The 21,181-nt window shown below is 37.0% G+C and overlaps 1 protein-coding gene across 5 annotated transcripts in view; it reads right to left on the bottom strand.

The window, feature by feature from the left end:
* CDKAL1 (CDK5 regulatory subunit associated protein 1 like 1) overlaps positions 1-21,181 on the bottom strand; it is a 652,416-nt gene that overhangs the window by 283,690 nt on the left and 347,545 nt on the right. For 4 of the 5 annotated variants that reach the window (XR_011558700.1, XM_070747379.1, XM_070747382.1 and 1 more), the window contains 2 exons: positions 16,571-16,751; positions 14,374-14,436 (listed from right to left, as the gene is read on the bottom strand). Coding sequence is in view for 4 of the 5 variants with exons in the window: in XM_070747379.1 (XP_070603480.1) it covers positions 14,374-14,436; positions 16,571-16,751 (244 nt within the window). In the remaining variant the exon portion in view is untranslated. Of the gene's footprint in view, positions 1-7,557; positions 8,052-14,373; positions 14,437-16,570; positions 16,752-21,181 lie in introns of those variants that run through there. The other variant, XM_070747383.1, reaches the window with a different exon arrangement.

Genomic DNA, 21,181 nt, shown 5'->3' with positions numbered 1-21,181 from the left:
TACAGGCAATATGGATCACTCTGCTACAAACAGGGTGATCCATACCTACAACCTTTCTTAAATTCTATCATCTTCCTAAACCTTCCTTTCTCCATCCAATAGATGGTGTAGGTCTCCATGGTGATTACAGGGCAGCATGGGAAATTTGATTTTAACAAATCATGGAAACAATTGCATGGTAAATTGCTATTGCTATGATTTCCTGTGAAAATAATATTTTCAGACTTGTTCAGAGTATGGGCAACTATGGCACAGTTGTGATTTATTTCTATTAAAATGGGCTCCCCTCCTCCCTTTCATTTGCTTTTACACATGTAAAAAATCATTACCTAGAAAAAAAGGTCAAGACTGCCTTTCAGTTTTGGGTGGGTTACAAGTACTGTAAAATAAAACCAGTAACATATCCAAAAATGTATGTAGCTTTATTTCAATACTGTATTTCATGCAAAACTAGGCAAGCTTCGTAGCTGCTGACCTGCATCTTCGGTTTCCCAAATTTTATACATTATTTAAAGACATTTGAAAAAAAAATGTTTAAAAATGAGCGACAGAATAAACCCGTAATCTGTTTTATAGTGCAGACGACTGTACTATATGATTATAATGAACCTACTTGGATTTCAGAAACGAAACTTGCACTGAGGAGCATTAGGCAATGACAACTCCCTATCACTCACACGGCCAATCAGCAGAATGGATGCGCTAAATGGGATAATGGAAGTGTATCAGGGGTGGGCTGCTGGGGGTTTGCAGGAGTTCGGGAGAACCTCTAGCTAAGATTCTGTGCAGTTCAGAGAACCCCCAAATCCTACTCCTGGCTGGCCCTGGCCTCCTCCCCTCTCCCCTCCCAGGAGTCTCCATGTGGCCCATTTTGGATGCCAGGTAAGTGCAGAGCATTTGGGGAGGTTCCGGGAGGGCGAAAAATGGGCTTACTGGAAGTTTGGGAAGTTCCAGAGGGCCTCTGGAGCATGGGGAGGCCGTTTTCACCCTCCTGGAAGCTCGAGGAAAGCCTCTGGACCCTGGAGAGAGAGAAAAGGCCCCCCACCATGGCGCAGGAGGCCATCTACGCCACGGCCACCCAGCAATCAGGCAGAGAATCCCTTGCAATTTTTTTTTAATGTTAAACATATAACCCCTGAAGTTATATATATAAATATAGCATGAGTTCTGGATGTCTGTTTGTATCCCATGTTTCTCCAAAAATAAGACCCTGTCTTATATTTTTTTGAACCCTAAAATAAGTGCTTTGCCTTATTTCTATGCATTCAAAGGTGCAATTGGGCTTATTATCAGAGGATGTCTTATTTTGGGGGAAACAGGACAGTTGTTCCCCAATTCATCAATAAGAATGAGAAAGGAAAAACACACACACTAATACTAGGGTTGCTTATATAAGATTAATACTTCCTTTATTGGACCTTATTTCTTGCCACCTGTCAAAATATTAGCCATTGCTGCTTCCATAAAACATTTCTGCAGATAATTTATTTTTTATGATTCTCTGAATTTTTTAACCTGGAAATGCAAAATGCAATACTAGTTACAGTGGGACAACCATATGGACCACAAAGTTAGCATTTTCAGTATATCCCTCTTCTAGGTGTTTTCAATCCAGATATGGTAGCCCTAGTAAGTAATTCAGGATTTAGTATTTTTGGTAAAGAGAATCCATGTAGCTTAGGGTTGAACTGTGGAATATGTCTTACGCAGTAGCTGTTACAATCTTTCCACTGTATATTGTAGATGACTCTGCTTTTTCTTCTTGGATTACTGAGTCTTTTGGTTTACTCAAGATATTTTGGAGGGCTTAAATTGGTTTCTGTGATAGTTTATTCGTTTTTATACTGTATATAAACAGGGACCAAGCCTCACACTCACTCATTCTGATGATGTTATTTAGTTGCGTAATTAAATATCTGCAAGCCAACAACTAAACTCAGCAAGTACCAAGGACTCCATAGTTCAACCCATGGAACCCATAAAACTATGAAAGCCAATTGGGACTTCGGGACAATCATTCTCTTTTAGAACAACCTGCCTCATAAGATTGTTGTTAGGGGAAAAAGGAGGAGGAAGAAGGCGTGTCGAATATGTCTCACTTTTATTGAGTTAGTTGTAAAAATAATAAAGGCGGGATAAAAATAAATAAATAAAACCCTGAGCTGCACATTTTTATTCTACTGCAAATACAGTATATCATTTTGTTTTTAAAAGGCAGATTTACAGCTTCATGCACAATTCTTAGGAGTTTATCAGATATATTCAGTTTTCTATAAGGAACCGACTAACTAAATCACCAGAGCTCAAAGACAGGCTTAGTTAATGCATTCTATATTAAATGATATCCAGGTGACAATTCTTGGGTATAATATAATAGACATATCATATTTAAAAAGCACCAAATTCTGTATTCAATGAAGCAATTGTATTTAAAATATAAACACAGAGAATCTTGAGAATCAGGGCTAAGTGATTAAGATCAATGGACTATCACAGAAGCAAATATACAAAATAACTAAACTAATCTGAACTGGTTGTGCTTTCCTTCAAATAGTTCTTCAAAGATAAGACAACACCCCATCACAATACTGATCTAAAATACTGCTCCAAATAAACTACTGCTCATCTATCTGGAACCCATACCACATCTCAGACATCAACACCCTTGAAAATGTCCAAAGATATTTCACCAGAAGAGCCCTTCACTCCTCCATTCGAAACAGAATATCCTACGAAAATAGACTAACAATCCTGGGCCTAGAAAGCCTAGAACTACGGTGCCTAAAACACGATTTGAGTATTGCCCACAAGATCATAAGCTGCAACGTCCTACCGGTCAATGACTACTTCAGCTTCAACCACAACAACACAAGAGCACGCAACAGATTCAAACTTAATACGAACCACTCCAAACTTGACTGTAAAAAATATGATTTCAACAATCAAGTTATCAAAGCGTGGAACTCATTGCCGGACTCAATTGTGTCAACCCCTAACCCCCAACATTTCTCCCTTAGACTCTCCACGATTGACATCTCCAGGTTCCTAAGAGGCCAGTAGGGGCATACATAAGTGCACTGGTGTGCCTTTCGTCCCCTGTCCAATTGTCTTTCCTTTCTCTCACCTTCATATATACTGTATTTTCTTTCTTTCATATATCCTCTCCTCTAAGTTCACTTTACCCTTATATATATTACTACATGTCTATTTTTCTTCCTATGTATTTGTGTATTGGACAAATGAATAAAATAAAATAAAAATAAACTAAAACTTCTGTTCTGATTACTGTATGCTCTATCTATCCTAATAAACATTTTATTATAGCAGAAGTGAAAGAAGGTATAAGGCTTGCACAACACAGGAATTTGCTAATTCTGCTTCAAAATTGTTTGAAAATTATTTTATGCGAACTGATTATATTCTGGCTTATTACTTCATCAAGCAGGCTGAATTTAATTTTATCAAATGTCTGTAGCAAAGAAAAGATAAAATAATATTTAAGTACTAATAATGTTCTTTTTTTAAAAAGCTCACATGAGCATATTTTTGACCTTTTGGTTAAACATCAAAAACTGTGGATTTAATAGCAGTCCCAAGGTTTTCCTATGAAAAAATCAGTACAGTTTTTCACATAGCATACATGCAGACGCTATTAAATGCTATATATTCCTGATTGTACTCAAATCAGGGCAAACTTTAAATTCTTACTGCCAAAAGCAGCTTTTCCCAATCTATTATCTTACAGATAAGTTATATTTCAATATGTATGTATGTTTAGTTTTACAATAAGGATTTTAACTGTTTTAATATTGGATTGTCATATGCTGTTTACTACTGTTGTTAGCCGCCCCGAGTCTACGGAGAGGGGCGGCATACAAATCCAATCCAATCCAATCCAATCAATTCCCATAATAAATCTAGTGAAGAAATCGCACACTTCTGCAGAAAGGTCAGTTGAACTAGGCTGAAAATCAACCCTTTTCCCCAACTGTAAAAAACTCCCCATATTCATAAACAAATAGAAGCGGCAATTATGCTAAATAAATACAGAACAACATAATGAGTAGAAATAGGAACAATTCATTAAAAAAATAATAATCATGTATACATTATGGCATCTGAAGTGAAGCATAATTATGTTCCTGTCATGGAGGAGCCATCTTGGCCTACCAGTCCAACCCCCTGCCGAAGATCATAGAATCCTAGGGCTGGAAGGGACCTTGGAGGTCTTCTAGTCCAGGGGTCATATCATAAAAGATCATAGAATCCTAGGGCTGGAAGGGACCGTGGAGGTTTTCTAGCCCAGGGGTAGGCCTCGTGGGCTCTTCTGTGACTTGTGGACTTCAACTCCCAGAATCCCTGAGTCAGTCATGCCAGCTTGGGAATTCTGGGAGTTGAAGTGCACGTGTCACAGAGGAGCCGGCTTGGCCTACTCTTGGCCTAGTCCAACCCCACTCCATCCCAAGACAGGAGACTTTTATTCCTTCGTAAATGCCCGTCCAATCTTTCCTTGGGGACCTCCAGCCTCATGAGGGTGCCAATTCCTTTGGTGTTTTATTATTATTATTTTATATTTTTCTTTATATATATTACCTCATGTCTATTCTCTTCTATGTATTGTGTATTGGACAAAATAAATAAATAAAAAATTAAAAAATAACTCTGAAATAGGCAAATATGTAAACAGACCATTGTGTAAACTGTACAATTGAACATCTAACTAATTTTTAACTACCAATATGACTGTTTATAATATCTCCCCCCCCCCCCCAAAAAAAGCACCTCACCACTCTTAACGGTGACATGTCTACACATTAAACAGTCATGAATATATTTTCTTGGTTTTCTTTCCCCAGCAATGATTAATGCAGCCTATCAGAAGCCAGATGGTGCAAAACCAAACCCATCAATCAAAATGAAAAGACCACAGAGTGCTCCTCCACAATGATGTGCTTGGAAATGGAAATTTTCTTCGTAGGCTCTTGGCCACAATCTGCAAAGCAAACCCTAAATAAGCTTGCACGGTCGCCAAAAAAACTGGCAGGAAGGGCTTTGTTAGGTGGTAAAGAGCTGAAGAAGCAATGTTTGCTGCTCAGAGAAGGAAGGATGAATAAAAACCCGAAACGTGTAGCAAAAAAAGAAGAAGTAGTTAAAAGTGGGTTTTTAAATTATTTTAATAATGTTTCCTCTGATGACAGATTCTGTCAAGCTGTCCATTCATTGCTGATTTAATATGGGATAATGCCATGCATTAATAAGCAGCTGCCACTGTCTCCCTGACACAAGAATCAGCATTTAATGACTTGTCCTGCGCAAGCAGTTTAAATACAGTAATCCCGAATGTCTCAGTTTTACAATATGCATCCTTTCCCTTCAAAACTTGTGACAGAAAACAAATGTTCGTGCATTTCTACAATAAACTTGTTACGGATGCTTCCCGATTAATGTCTCTCAGCAAAAAGAAAAAAGAAGAAAAACCATTGTGAATGTTCCATTAGCAAATTTCAGAGAGTATTTTTGGGGGAGTTTACACAATTTCCATTTTGTGTGAAAATTCAAAATAAATCGCTTGCATCTCTGTGATGTTTATTTGTATGTACACACATTACATGCATTTGTGGACAATACATATTGTACTTTCATAAATATATGATTGTGAGAGCAAAGCAGCATTAAGGATTTATTTGTTGAGACTTAAAGAGTATATACTGTATCTATCAGTCTAGCTATACATTAATTATAGTACTCCATGCTTTTTCAGCCCAGTGATTTCAAACAGTATTGAAATCCCTTATTAAAATGTTATTTCCTAGTAATGCATCACATAATTCTACAAGCCACTTAACATATATATTAGAATGAATATGTAAGATCTGCTGTTAAAAATTATATCAGTAAGTTTTATACAAGTGAATAGATATCAAAAATAAAATACCTCACATGCTATGATGGGTGCTTATAAGTGACATTCTAGCGGAAGACAAAGCTTTGAGAATGATTCTTAGAAAAGAGGTATCTTGTCTTACTAAACCAGAACAAAATACAATCAAGATGGCAGGAACAGTTCACATGGTAACCTTTAAGGTTTAGCAGGAGAAATACAGTGATACCTCTTCTTACAAACCCCTCGTCATACAAACTTTTCGAGATACAAACCAGGGGTTTAAGATTTTTTGCCTCTTCTTCCAAACTATTTTCACCTTACAAACCCAAGCAGCCGCCACTGGGATGCCCCACCTCCGGACTACTGTTGCCAGCGAAGCACGCATTTTTGTGCTGCTGGGATTCCCCTGAGGCTCCCCTCCATGGGAAACACCACCTCTGGACTTCCCTGTTTTTTGCGATGTTGCAGGGGAATCCCAGCAGCCCCAAAATAGGTGCTTCGCTGGCAACAGAAATCTGGAGGTGGGGTTTCCCATGGAGGGGAGCCTCAGGGGAATCCCAGCAGCGCAAAAACCGGCGCTTCGGCTGGCAAAAGGGGTGAGTTTTGGGCTTGCACGCATTAATTGCTTTTTCATTGATTCCTATGGGAAACATTGTTTTGTCTTACAAACTTTTCACCTTACAAACCTCGTCCCAGAACAAGACGAGGTATTACTGTACTTCAAACTCTCAACTTGAGGATTTTATTCCATCCTGCCTTTGTAAATACAGGTGAAACTCAAAAAATTAGAATATTGTGCAAACGTTCATTTATTTCAGTAATGTAACTTAAAAGCAGTGATGGTATACCAAAGTTTTTACTACCACACTGTGGGCGTGGCTTATGCATTTTGTTTCAACATCTTTCAGTGCAAACTGGGTTCTCTGGGGTGGAGCTCCAAATTTTGCTACTGGAATTGCATTCCTGACTTTCCCGTAGGAGCCCATCACTGCTTAAAAGGTGAAACCTAATATATGAGAGATATTCATAACATGCAAGGCAAGATAGTTCAAGCCATGATTTGTCATAATTGTGATGATTATGGGGTACAGCTCATGAAAACCCCAAATCCCCTATCTCAGAAAATTAGAATAGTACATGCGATCAATAACAAAAGGATAGTACATAGAACAATATTGGACTTCTGAAAAGTATAAGCATGCATATGTGCTCAGTACTTCATTTGGGTCCCTTTTGCAGCAGTTACTGCCTTAATGCGGTGTGTCATGGATGCTATCAGCCTGTGGCACTGCTGAGGTATTATGGAAGACTTTTAGTTTTATATTTTTCATTTGATATTTTGAAAACTCATTAATAAAAATATTTCAAATCCAGGTTGAAGTAGCGAAGGGAGTTAAGGGAGATGTCGCCAGCAAGGTGAGTTATCAAGCATCAAGTTGCTCGCTTTTTCAAGACATCTGGCAGTGTCCTTCCATAGTTGCCTTCCTGGATTTGATCTTATTTTCTTCCATATATCTATTATGCCCATGTTCAGGACAGACTCATACTTTTAATTTCTTCTATTTATTAGAAAATCTTTCTAGATAATTTTCAGTTTGGTTTGCACCTAACATACTCCCAGCCAATTCTTCTATCCAGATCAGAGCAAGCACACACACAACTCGCTACAGCTAGCAAAAATATAACTTTATGTTTATTCATTACATATCATTAAACAGAATTCCCCCCCCCCCCAAAAAAAATAACAGGCAATGGGCTAAAAGCAGGGAGGGAGATGTGAACAATAGGAATGAATTTATCTACAGCACAGAACTTTTCAGAACCCCAGGAAACATTACCGAGCAATTAGTATTGACAGATCCAAGGGAGTGGCATTTATTTCATCTTTAAACCTTTTGTGGGCATAATGGCAGCAGAATAGAGATGGAAAGTAGAACAACAGGTGATGATATCTTCTCTATTCAGTCCCATAACAGGAAAAAAATATTGGTGGATAGGAGATGATGTACCCAACAACATCAACCTAATTAACAATCCCTATGGAAATAATCTACACTGTATATTATTCTGATTAGCTGGTTTATAGTCTTTGGGGTGTGTTAGCCAAGCAGAGAGTCTTCTTAATTTTGTTAGTCACCCATGGAATAGAGTCCTTTTTAAAAGAAACCTGAAAGAAAAAATAAGGCTCAACCAAGCTTCAATCCCATAAGTGGGTTTTATTATACTGCCTAATATATTATAAGGTTCTAGGATGGATCACAATGCAATCTAAGACTAGCTGGGTTTAAAAGCCTAGTGAAGAGGAGGCATACTGCAAAAGACTCTGTAAATATTATTTCCTTGCTTTTGAAAATCTTCTAAGATAAACTTCACCGTAAAAATCGCCTGGCTGTTTTGACCTTCAACGAGGCTGAAAGAAAGGCTGGATTTATAATTTCAAAAATTATCTCTTTCAGGAGAGGGCAGCCTTGGGGAAATCATTGGAATAATCTGAAACCATCTCAGCACATCATAAATCAGTGTGCATATCTGTCAACTATTTTATATTCCATTAGATTGAAACTACATGTAGGTTTATGGCATGGACAGCAGCTAATTTTAATCCTTCCTATCCCCTGTTCAGCCTCCCTCCCTCCCCCATCTTTACTAATAGTGCATTTGAAAATTTAAAAGCTTTTGGTATTATTTTATAATTTTAAATTTGGCTTAATAAAATTAATTTCCAGATGTTTGTTAACAAACTTTCCTTGTAATCAACACAGTTAACCAAGTTTTAAAATAAGTTTTAGTTCATCATTTAGTTACTCTTCATAATGTGACTTTTATTAAGAGAAGTTGTAGAAGCTACTCTACCTCAGGGAAACAAAGTTAAAATTCATTTGAAAAATTGTCCTTTGCAATACGAGAGATGCTATAATAAAAACATTTTTTCCTCAAGGAGAACATACCTTCCTGCACTAAGCTGTAAAAAACATTCCATTTTCTTAAACATCTCTTATTTGATTTCAAAAAGGAAAAAAATAATAATCCAAACCTCTTCTATGCAATGCATGAAAATACCTTTAAAATGAAATAGCTGATACTGGGAAAGTGAAACAGTTCAACAGAGACTTGACATGAATTTTTAACAAAGTAAATCATACTGGATTGGAAACCCCCCCCCCCCCCCCCCCCCTAGAAACTGCCTTTTTGAATGTGAAAGGAATCATAATCACGTAATTTTGAACGCGTACCACATAATACTTGAAATGATGTAGGGTGCCATTACATGTTCTAGGATTATAGAAATAAATTATAGTCAATAGCAAAGTCGAGATCAAAAAGGAATAGCTAGCTTTTTACATGTTAGGCCTCAGAATTTAGGAATGCAAGTTGATTTCTAAATAAACAGATAAAATTGCAGAATGAAGACAATCTGAATCGCAAACATATTGTATTATCATGTTACAGACAGGCCTTAACTCATATAATAATATGCTATTATAATATAATAATATAAAATGCCTTCATTGATACTTTCAAATACTAAATGAAAAAAGATTGCTTAAACCCAAACTAGGGTATGAAATTAGAGTGGAAACAAGAATGGAGGGTACCTTAGTGTGAATGAAATCCATTCCCACCACATAATTTAGGAAAAACTAAATGAGAAAAATTCTAGTTTGCAGCTTTTCCAATTTGGAGAAAGACTTTCAGAATGATAAAAGAAACCTCGTCATTATTTGTTCATTCTGACACCTGTTTTTCTGAAGGATTTTCAATAGACTCCTGGGGCATGCATTAACCTCTGCCATTTTGTTTGCTTGTTTGTTTTAACACAACTATAGTGTCCTTGTAATGTGAGCGATGAAACTCACAGTTCCCTGTCTCTGAAGTGTGAATCCTTATAGAGGTAGATATATCCTAAGAACTAGAAAAAGATGCTTTGTTGCATCTGAAAAGCTCAGGATGAAAAGTGGGAAATGAAAATAAAAAATCAAAGAGCCAATTTGGTTTAGTGGTTAAAGCAACAGGCTGGAAATCAGGATACCACGAGTTCTAGTCCCTTCTAAGGCCAGCTAAGGTCAGCTGGGTGACCTCGGGTCAGTCACACTCTCACAACCCAACACACTTCATGTAGTTGTTGTGAGGAAAATAGGAGGAGAAAGTGGGATATGTTTGCCCTCTAGTTATTTCTAGAAATAATAAAGGTGAGATGGAATGAATGAATGAATGAATGAATGAATGAATGAATGAATGAATGAATGAATGAATGATCTACTCTACTTGATGGTTGGAAAGAGTTATATTTATTTTATGGATACAGTGCTTCAATCGCAGTCAATAAACAAGAGATATTGGATGTATAAAGATAAAATTTTACTTTTAGTTCCAAATCTCTATACCGTGATAAATTCAACGCTGGCTTCTCTCCATCTATACGACTAATCTTGATCTAAGGTAATGAGCTAATAAAGTTAAAATTAGTTTACATTCTCAACACAACTTCACTGTACACTCGCCCACCCTTCTCTCTTCTTCTTTTTCTCTCCTATTCATTGCTTCACCTCTTTTTTTCTTCTCCTTTTCTCTCTACTATCTCTATATAGTTTTTTCTTTTTATTTTCTCTCTCTTTCTTTTTTGTAAGTCTATATGCCTACTGAATGCTATAATATATATATTCGGACATATTGTAGTGTAATAGATTCCAATGTCAACTGTTATGATTGTTTTTTATGTTTTGTATATTTGTAAATAAAAACTTAAAAAAATAATAATAATAAGCAAGCACATATTTTTGCACATGCCTGTGCGGAGGAATGACAAACTAGACAAGTGTTTGAAACACCAAAAACTAGACTGTGCCTTCTCCTTAAGTTTTCCTTGCATAGAAACTTGCAAAAGCTAGATTTCTAAACACTAACAGGGAAAAAGCCTGCAGCTATGCAGATAAATTCATATTATGCAATTACTGCATCGTATGATTTAGATTCTACATGGAAATATTTCTGGCACTACACTAATCCCCTTGGCCCTATTTCAGAGTTTTATGCACACACCCTGCTTTTGGTGTCCTGTCTAATTCATCCCTCTCTTCCAGTTGGAAAGCAAAAGAAGTTTTGGAATTGCGTTGAACAGAAGGGAGGCGGACGGTGAAGAATAAAAACCACCCACTATCTTCTTTAAAGATTAGAATTTTGCTGGATTATAGTCATAATATGGAGGGGGGGGGAGAATCACTGAAGTCATTTCGGATAACTTCAAAGAATTGAAAAGAATTATAGTCTTAAGCACTGCATCTGTGGAAAATATTAAGAACTAAAATATGTAAAGTGAATTAAATAGCTGGGCCACCCTAAGGCAGCAGCTGCATGAATGTATTGAATTACAGAAACTATAACCTAGAAATTTTAACGTCCTGTGAACATTATTAGGTTACAGCAAATGTTTAAGCTAAAAACAATTGCAGGGGATTTGTATATAGGAGCTGCTTCCGGTAGCAGGAATGAATCTGGGTAAAGGAACTTATTAATTAAGATTAATAGATACAAACTTCAAATCTCTGGAACCCAGATTTGTTCGGAAGATCATAGCTTTGACTTTGCTGATATGCCTCTAGTCTTGCAAAACATATCTTTCAAAAGCTGTTTGTCATTCATCTCTGCTGCTTTTGTTATTTTGGGGTATGTTAAAGTACCTAAGAAAATATTGGAATGACAAACCTAAATATTTATATTCTGTTCCACCTCTTATACTGAGTAATATGAAAAATGAATGTCAGACTGACTTCAGGGTATTTTGATATGTAAGGACCACAATAGAAACGAACTGGAATGTAGCTGAGGACACCAGTGACCAAACTCTAGCCAGAAGTGCTAATAAAAGAACAGGAAGAAGTGCAGTGCTATGCATGGAAAAAATGTCCCACCGCAAAATTCAGAGGTGAAAATATTTCAAAGGTTTCCGGATGTTCAGTTGCTTCTCTTGCTTCTTAACTGAGATGCTCTTACATTTATGTTAAGAGTCTTTTGATCTACCATGCAATGAAACAATTCCATTGGTTTTTCTTCTTTTTCCTTTTTTTAAAACCAATTGACATGTTTTGAAATTTGTCCTATTAACCCTGGCATTTCAAGGAGAAAGAGGAGGAGGTAGAAGACAAGATACACCCAGAACAGATTGCCTTTTCATATGCAATAAAGTACTGTTAACTCATCTCTACAATCATGTCTTCATTATTTTTGACTCACATCAGGCCTCAGTTGGCCCTAAGCATAATTGCACAATGGCTATGATTCTTGACTTGTCAACTGTAGTATTTTTAAATTCCTTTCATGAGAATAAGATTCTCAAATACAGCAACAGGATCACAATGAAGATCCTGTTCATTGTTCCTGTTTTCTCCACTCAAAAGAAAAGTTAAGTAGCTGATTATCCAACATGGCAGCTTAACTTTTCAGGGTTGGTGTCATCCCTTCTTATTTCATTTCACAGACTTTGGCAGTCATGGGAGCTGCTCTATTCCAACATACCACTCTAAAATTACGCCTGACTTACAGGAAATATGAAAGAAGCATCTCCACAGAAATGTCTATAGTCTGGTTTGAAATTCCAGCCAGAACAGTATAAACAAATCAAGCAATTCAGTTGACTGATAAATGGACCACTGGTGACAAGTTTAAAACTGCAGATTGGTGTTCACATTAAAGGAACCCAAAGTCCTGCTAAGTTCTTGAGACTTAATTAAAAAGAAAACATACTACTCAAGAAGAAAAAAGGAAGCCATGACAATTCATTGATTCATGAAAGGCAATGCCTAAGAGAGCTAGCAAAATGGAGGGCCCTAAATTCCAACCAAAGAAAAATACTTTTCATATACAGTGGTACCTCTACTTAAGAACTTAATTCGTTCTGTGACCAGGTTCCTAAGTAGAAAAGTTTGTAAGTAGAAGCAATTTTTCCCATAGGAATCAATGTAAAAGCAAATAATGTGTGCAAACCCATTAGGAAAGAAATGAAAGCTTGGAATTTGGGTGGAAGGAGGAGGAGGAAGAAAAGGAGGAGGACAGTCACTGCTGAAGGTAGAAGGTGAGGTGAGGGGAATCAAAAAAATCCAAAACTTTAAGGCTTTAAAAAGAAGAAGAAGAAGGACTCTGAGGCAGTGAGGAGGAGCACTTGCCTCCTACACACCCGGTGTGAGGCTGCCTCCCATACACTGTGCCAGAGAGAGAAACCCAGCGGAAATGGCAGGAAATTGGTCGGGCCTTCGCGCCACTCTCAAATTTTCTGGGAAATTTTTCCGGGCTCGGATTCTTAAGTAGAAAATGGTTCTAAAGAAGAGGCAAAAAAATCTCAAACACCCAGTTCTTATCTAGAAAAGTTCTTAAGTAGAGGCTTTCTTAAGTAGAGGTACCACTGTATTTAGATTCTCTTTCACTTAATGGATTCTTAAAATACCTTTTTGTAGTCAACATGTATAGACTAAGACATTACTAAGCTTTAATAGTTGAATAATATGAATATCATAGTGCAGTGATGGCGAACCCATGGCACGCATGTCACAGGTGTCACTCAGAGCCATATCTGAGGCACGCAAAGTTTTGCCTTATGTCAGATCCAATGTGCATGCATGTGTGCGTGCATGCTGTCCAGCTGATTTTCGGCCTTCTTTTCAGCTGTTTTCAGCCTCCCCAGGTTTCAAGAAAGTCTTTTGAACCCGGGGGACGGTGAAAACGGCCCAATCGGAAGTTTCCTTGCGTGAGTCATTCCCAGCCTCCTTTTTGCTGTCAAGTCTTCAGGAAATTTTTTGGCTTTAGACAGTTACAGCCAAGCCGCGGACCATTTCGACTACAGCCAGCAAGGCTTTCTTGAAGGCATCTGCAGTCAATAACAGAGCTCCAGATCAATTCGGAGAGCCGTTATCGGCTAGAGAGGCCTCTGGGAAAGGCCTTTATGAAAGGCCTCTGCAGCCGGTAACAGAGCTTTGGATCAATTCAGACAGCTTGTTATCAGCTACAAAGGCCTTCAGGAAAACCATGCCGGCTGCAGAAGAAATGGGCCATGCTGCAACTATCTGAAGTTAAGTAGTAGGACAGCTCCACTTCCATTTTCTTTCTGAACTTCTGATTGGCCCATTGGGCCATTTTTCACCATCCCCAGGCTTCAGAAGGCTTTCCTGAACCCTGGAGAGAGCGAAAAACAGCCCAATGGGCCTATCGGATGTCCAGAGGCTTCAGTGAGAGCTGTGCACATGTATGGGAAGGGAGCAAGCGGGGGGGGGGAGTTGTATGCATGCGTGGGGGAAGCAGCATGGGGTTGTCTGCGTGCACATAGGGGGGAGGGCATTGCATTATGGGTGTGGGTACGTGCAGGCATGCTATCACGCACACACGCATTCTATTGGCACCCAAGCCAAAAAAACCTTTGCTATCAATGCCATAGTATAATTAATTATAATTATAATTATTTAATTAAGTATAATTAAAAATATCCTGCATTTTATTTTTACCTTGTGATCATATGGATTGTACGAATGAAATAGTTTGGACAATTCCTTTGTTCTTTGTTTCTTCTGTAGAGAAAGAAGAAAAGCATGATTTTTAAGGAAAATTAGAAATCAGAAATAACATATTTCACGTGTTCAGAAAATGCCAATGGATACAATTTTGCAAAGGAAAAAAAATCTCTATTCCTTTGAAAATAGTTCTCTTCCTCTAAGGAGAGGAATAAAATTACTAGCAAGCAATGTAAAGAGATACCAGTATGCAAGGAGTACATTCCTCAGTGGGTTACCGTATACCTGTGTATATTTTTGGTCAGTGGAAATAGCAAAATGAGGGGTCCTTGATGCTCTCTGAGCTTGCTTGTTTTCTTGCTGAGATTTAATTACCCTAAGTACCGTATTTTTTGGAGTATAAGACGCACCAGAGTACAGCACACACACATTAATTTTGGGGGAGTAAAATAGGGGAGGGGAGAGGGGCGGCATACAAATCTAATAAATAATAATAAAATAGGGAAAAGAATCTGCTTACCAGTTATTGATCTGGCTAGCATCCTTACTGTGGTCAGTTTCAGCACATTACTTACCCCCCCCCCCACGTTAGGACTTTAAAAAAACCTTATTTGGAGAGAGTAACAATGAAAGAGCTTGCAAGCCAGTAAGAGCTGGGAACATTGTTAGAACCTGGTTAGGGCTGGAAATAAAAATTCTGAGCAAGTAGAGCAATGAAAAAAACTGCAAAGACTTAAGGCTTGTAAAACATTCTTTGCAGAGAATAAGAGTGAAAGACCTTACAAGCCAATAAGAGCTGGGGACATTATTAGCACCTGGCTAGGGCTGGAAAGAAACATTTGGAGCAAGTTAGAGCAATGGAAAAAAAAATCTGCAAAGACTTAGGGCTTGTAAAACATTCTTTGCAGAGAATAAGAGTGAAAGACCTTGCAAGCCAATAAGAGCTGGGGACATTATTAGCACCTGGCTAGGGCTGGAAAGAAACATTTGGAGCAAGTTAGAGCAATGAAAAAAAAATCTGCAAAGACTTAGGGCTAGGAAAACATTCTTTGCAGAGAGTAACAATGAAAGATCTTGCAATCCGGTAAGAGCTGGGAACATTGTTAGCACCTGGTTAGGGCTGGAAAGAAACATTCGGAGCAGGTAAAACAATAAAAAACCCTACAAAGACAGGGCTTGGAAAACATTCTTAGCAGAGAGTAATAATGAAAGAGCTTACAAGCAGTAAGAGCTAGGAACATCGTTAACACCTAGTTAGGGCTGGAAAAAAACTTACTTGGGGCAAGTTAGAGTAATGAAAAAACTGCAAAGACTTAGAGCTTGGAAAACATTCTTCACAGACAGTAACAATGAAAGAACCTGCAAGATAAGAGCTGGGAAGATCGTTAGCACCTAGTTACGGCTGGGGAAAAGCTGCATTCAGAGTATAAGAGCCAGCTGAATTTTCAGCCTCTTTTAGGGAGGAAAAAGGTGCGTCTTATACTCCAAAATATGGTAGGTAACATCATCAGTGAAATTGCATCAATATGCACCAAAGTCTGATATCCTCAGAGAGAACCACTGTCTGGTCACTGAGTTTGGAAACAGATTATTGGGTAGATTTGAGCAGATCATTTCACAGTAATATGTCCCTTCTCTAACATTATTTTACTCTGTCTTTCCTGTCCTCTTATTTGCATCATTGGAAACCTCTTGAGTTCTGATGCTTGTACTAGTGAACACTGTGCATCATGTACATAAAATGTAGGTTATATATAATGATGTAAGACTTTTCAACAAAACTTTGAACTAAATCAGCTCAATAAAACTGAATAATGTCCCCCAGCTATTGCAAAATAAAAGTTTTTTATTTAAGAGCCTCAGTGGTGCAGTGGTTAGAGTGCAGTACTGCAAGCTACTTCTGCTGATCATCGGCTGCCAGCAGTTTGTAAGATCGAATCTCAGTAGGCTCAAGGTGGACTCATCCTTCTATCCTTCCAAGGTCAGTAAAATGAGGACCCAGATTGTTGCTTACTCTCTCTAAACCACTTAGAGAAAGCTGTAAAGCACTGTGTAGCGGTATATAAGTCTAAATGCTAATGGTATTTTTTTTTTTTAATCAGCAGCATCCAATATATCTATACCATGTGGATAATATTTCACTTAAAATGTTTCATTTTTTAAAGAAGGAAAAGGAAGAAGCAACACTTACTATTTGAGCTGGAACCTGAGGCATTTTTGCAGCTGGAGTCCCAGGGCGTGGATAAAACTGGTTAATAAAAAGACTTGGAAACTTGTATTCTTCAACAAGTTTCATGGTTTCTTGAAAATCTTCATCTGTTTCCCCTGGAAACCCACAAATGATGTCTGTAGCAATTGTTATTCCAGGTACTCTGAAATGAGTGGGGGGAAAAATGAAGTTGAATACCAGACAACTTTTCCTTCAGCAAAATGGACAATGTGTTGCATCATATTACTTTAATATTTTTGAAATGCATTGCCTGTGGAAAATAACATTATAAATATCTTCATGTGCAGAAAAGTCTACGCAGCAACCTTCCTCAAGCAATTTAAATATCCTGGTTTCTCGCCAAGAAACTTTACAATTCCATTTCATAGGGGGATGTACAATCCCTGACAGAAATTTCTCAGCATTCAACAAAACAAAACAAAATCTACAACCTAAAATTCCCAAGGTTTACTCAGAGAAGCTACGCCTGCCAAATGGTTTGGATGCTTATAATACAGATGGCTGCCAAGACTCTAAAGAAGTAGCTAAACAGGATAAAATCTGAAAGATAATATATCTCGTCTTTCGGCAACACAAGATGGATCCAATCTCCAAAAAATAAAAATAAATAAAAAATAATTTTTAGAAACAACTTCACTTGGGTGTGTGGCAGTGCTGCAACTTGGAGACAGGAAAGAGTAATGCTAGATTTAACTTTGTTAATCTTCATTACTGGTTGTTGTTGTTAATCTGAAGCCAAAGACCTATCAAGTTTGTGCACTGCTGTATTGTTTTCAATGTTGTTTTCCTACCAAGATTCAGGCCATTCCATATAAGTCTCTGAAGGATGATAATGTTGAAAGTTCTCTTACTTTCAAGAAGGGGGCAGGAGCCCCACACCACAACTTCTGGGTGTTTGGGTGGTGAAAGCAGCCATATATTTATATCCAATTTTGTTGCTGCTTTAATTAATTGCAAACTGCCTTGGCTCTTTGGATGTATGCATCAGTGTGTGTTTCTATGTAAATAAACAATCTTGAAGTATCCCTAGAAATATCTTTAAACATATCCCAAAGGTGCTTTTTCAGGAGGCAGCTGCTTCTTACACAAGAAGGTTCTTCAAAAAAAATCCCACCCCAAGAAAATCTAGTTGTCTCCTGAAAATGCACCTTTGGGACAACCATGACTTGAATGACTGAGAATCTCTACAGATCTTTAAACACAGTTGGGTCCTAAACAGATTTTTTTTAAAGTAAAGTGGTATTGCATGGCATGAAATAATGCATAAGCATACTATTTCATACTGGTGGTTCTTACATCAATTTTGGCATTTGAAGACAAGTAACCATATATCAAAAACTGCCACCACACGAAGGTGCGGGGAACCTGTAAAAACTGCATAATGTAGTTGTTACTGATCAATTAGCGCTACTAAGCTCAGCTACGGTTATCAGTGCTTATAGTTGTAAACCTTTACATGTTATTTGTCTATGTGCTTCAAAAGGAACACAAGGAAACACAAGTACTTATCTTGTTTAAAAAAATCTAATTCTACTTAATGAACATTAATTTCTATTACTCTTTTTATAGTAATTTTATGAACGATTCTACCGTATTTTTCTGAGTATGAACACACCTTTTCACCTCCAAAAAGAGGGTGAAAACTCGAGTGCGTCTTATCCACCAAATGTAACCCCACCCAGCCACTCCCCACCATTTGGCTGCTTCCTCCCAGAAATTTACCTCCCTGTAGCAAACAGAACAGAGCCGGTTAGGCCAAGCAACTGATTATCGCTTTCTGACCCTCAGTTGATTTGAGGCTGCAGGCAAGACAGGTGCTGAAACTGAAAGTGAAACTAAAGCTGCAAGAAGGCAAATTGCTGGGAGGGAGAGGCAGAGGCAGAATTTTATTTTATTGTGCTAATCAGACTGCAGAAACTGGATGCAAGGAGGTAACTATAAATGTCTGTAGAATGCTCAAATTATTAGACTTATTTTTAAAAGACTGCTTTATTATTGTTCTAGACAACTTAACAAAATGAAGGACCCTTTTAAAATAAATACTTGATCTGAAGAGGCCCAATGCTTTTGTATCTTCTTTTAAATAGCAGACAATAATCTATACTTGCCTGGGTAGATTAGTATGGAGGATAGACTGTAACCTACCCAGGCTTCATATTGTGGAGAATCCAGAGCATGATACCATGGTCTTTCGAGACTGAAGGATGCCAATGCAATGAATTCTTCCACAAAGCCACATCAATTTTAACAGCATCTGTATAAGCATAGTCTGAAATGTAACAGTGTCCTGTTTTAGTATTAAGATAAGGCAACTGAGTTAAACCCTGATTTAGTCATGTTTGGAGTACTGTAGATCTATTTAAATAATTGGGAGGAGTTAGTGTGACTACATTTAGAAAAATTCTGGCATTAATATACTACCATAATATACATTTCTTCAATACTTTACTATTTCTATGGGTCAGGCACACACGTACAGAAATACACAGCAAAGTGTATATCATCTGTTCTATTTGCTGTTTGCAAGGAGGCAAATTGCTGGGAGGCAGAGGCAGAATTTTCTTCCCTTGGTTTCCTCTCCCAAAACTAAGATGTGTCTTATACTCCAAAAAATATGGTAATTACAACAATAAAAACTAGTACAAACTGAAAAAAAACAGATAAAATGTAAAAAGTACAGAAAAGAAGGGAAAAATAGAAAAAAATTAGAGAAAAAGAAAAGTAATATGTAAAGAAATGACTTTCCAATTTCATCATATGTATACAATTTCAGTAACTTATCACTTTCTCTTAAAATACAACAAATGTTCTCTGCTTTCCCTTGTTTTATCTATAAATAAATCCATAAAGCATAATAATTTCCATCCTGGTATCAGTAAAAGTCCTTTTTGGGTTATCAGGTTTAACAACATATTTATTTTAATCTTGATCAAATAAATGACATTTATATTCCTTCCTTTTATTTCTAACAAAATCTAAGTCGATTCAAATAGCATCTTCTCATAAGATTCTTCAAAATTTTAACAAGCATCTTCTGCGGATCCAATATGGGAAAATTATACAAGTCACTCTCTTGGTTTATTGTTTGTACATCCATTTTAATTATTAAAATAACATCTGGTTCCTTTTGTATCTCCAGGGTAGCATCTTTTTCTATGTCATTCTTGTAGCTTGTCATTTGTAAATCCATTTTCAACTTAGTGTCAATCTTGTCAGGTAAACCTTGTTCCTTTTCCATAGCATTTTCAGTTTGTACATAGAGGCAGATGTTTCTGTTTATACTATTAAAATTAATTTTTAAGTTTATTATTTTCCAAAATATCTTTCAATATGTCCATTGTTAGAGTATTTTGCTGCATTCTGTAATTTGTGTTCTTCTGTCTCAATTATAATCTTTAGTTTCCAGGGTCCACTGTACGTTTTTTAAAAATTCAAAGCCAAAATATTTTTCCATAGCTTCCCTCCCTTTTTCTTTCTTGCCCTCTCCCCTCACTTTTTTTTCTTCCCCCTTTCCTTTCACTGTTTTTATTTTTATTTGTATTTTATATTAAGAAGAAAATCTTTCAATCAAAACATATTTTTTAAAAACCAACAGCTGATATCTGGAGAGGATCTCATCTCCTCAAGTCTTGTCTGAACAGCTTTTCACGGAATCATGTTGAGTCTGCCATTTTTTTTCCAGAAGTCCAATTAGAACAGTGTTTACCAACCTTGGGAACTTGAAGATATTTGGACTTCAACTCCCAGAAATAGTATAGCGAATGCTGGATGGGGAATTCTGGGAGTTGAAGTCCAGATATCTACAAGTTGCCAAGGTTGGGAAACTCTGAATTAGAAGACAAAAAATTTTTCTGGAATTGAATGACCATGATAGCCATCAAGAGGCAGCTGCATTGCATTACTATAGAACACTAAGAATAAATCAGATTCATATAATTGAATACAATAAAAACATAACAATAAACCAACATTCTGGGTTTATTGCGAAGAATTTACCAGTACCGATTGGTTATTCATCTTTTCTTCTATGAGCAGGTAAAATTAACCAGGAATGGGCAGATTATTGTCATGTTTGAAGTGAAGATTGAATGATTGTTGAATTGCTCTCAAATAAGCCAAACTTCATGAAACAGAAACACCTCCAAATTATAAACACAATAAACAAACTAGAATTTGAATACTGAAATAAATAGTCCATTTCTGGTTAATTTTATCTACTTATGCAATTGGGAGCATACTTACATATGTTGTATACCAGCATGCCTTTTATAAATAATAAATAGCACAATACAATAAAACTGTATTTAATTTTATTTATTTATTTTATTCCATTTATAGGCCATCTTTCTCCTCACAGACTTATTAATAAGTCAGTTAACCTTTTGAAAGTATAAGCATCAGCCAGAGTGAAATATAATAAAATGAAGTAAGATAATAAGACACACTAAAACAAGTTAAAATACACATGATGATATAAATTAGAAAAAAAATCCCGTAAAGTAAGATAAAATTTAAAAAATGAATAAAATAAAATTGAAGTAAGTGTGTGTGTGTGTGTGGTGTTGTGCGGAT

Source organism: Erythrolamprus reginae, chromosome 3 (assembly GCF_031021105.1).
Source record: "Erythrolamprus reginae isolate rEryReg1 chromosome 3, rEryReg1.hap1, whole genome shotgun sequence".
Lineage (NCBI taxonomy): Eukaryota > Metazoa > Chordata > Lepidosauria > Squamata > Dipsadidae > Erythrolamprus > Erythrolamprus reginae.
Note: the sequence above shows the minus strand (reverse complement) of the source record. Positions and strands in the feature narration are given on the sequence as shown.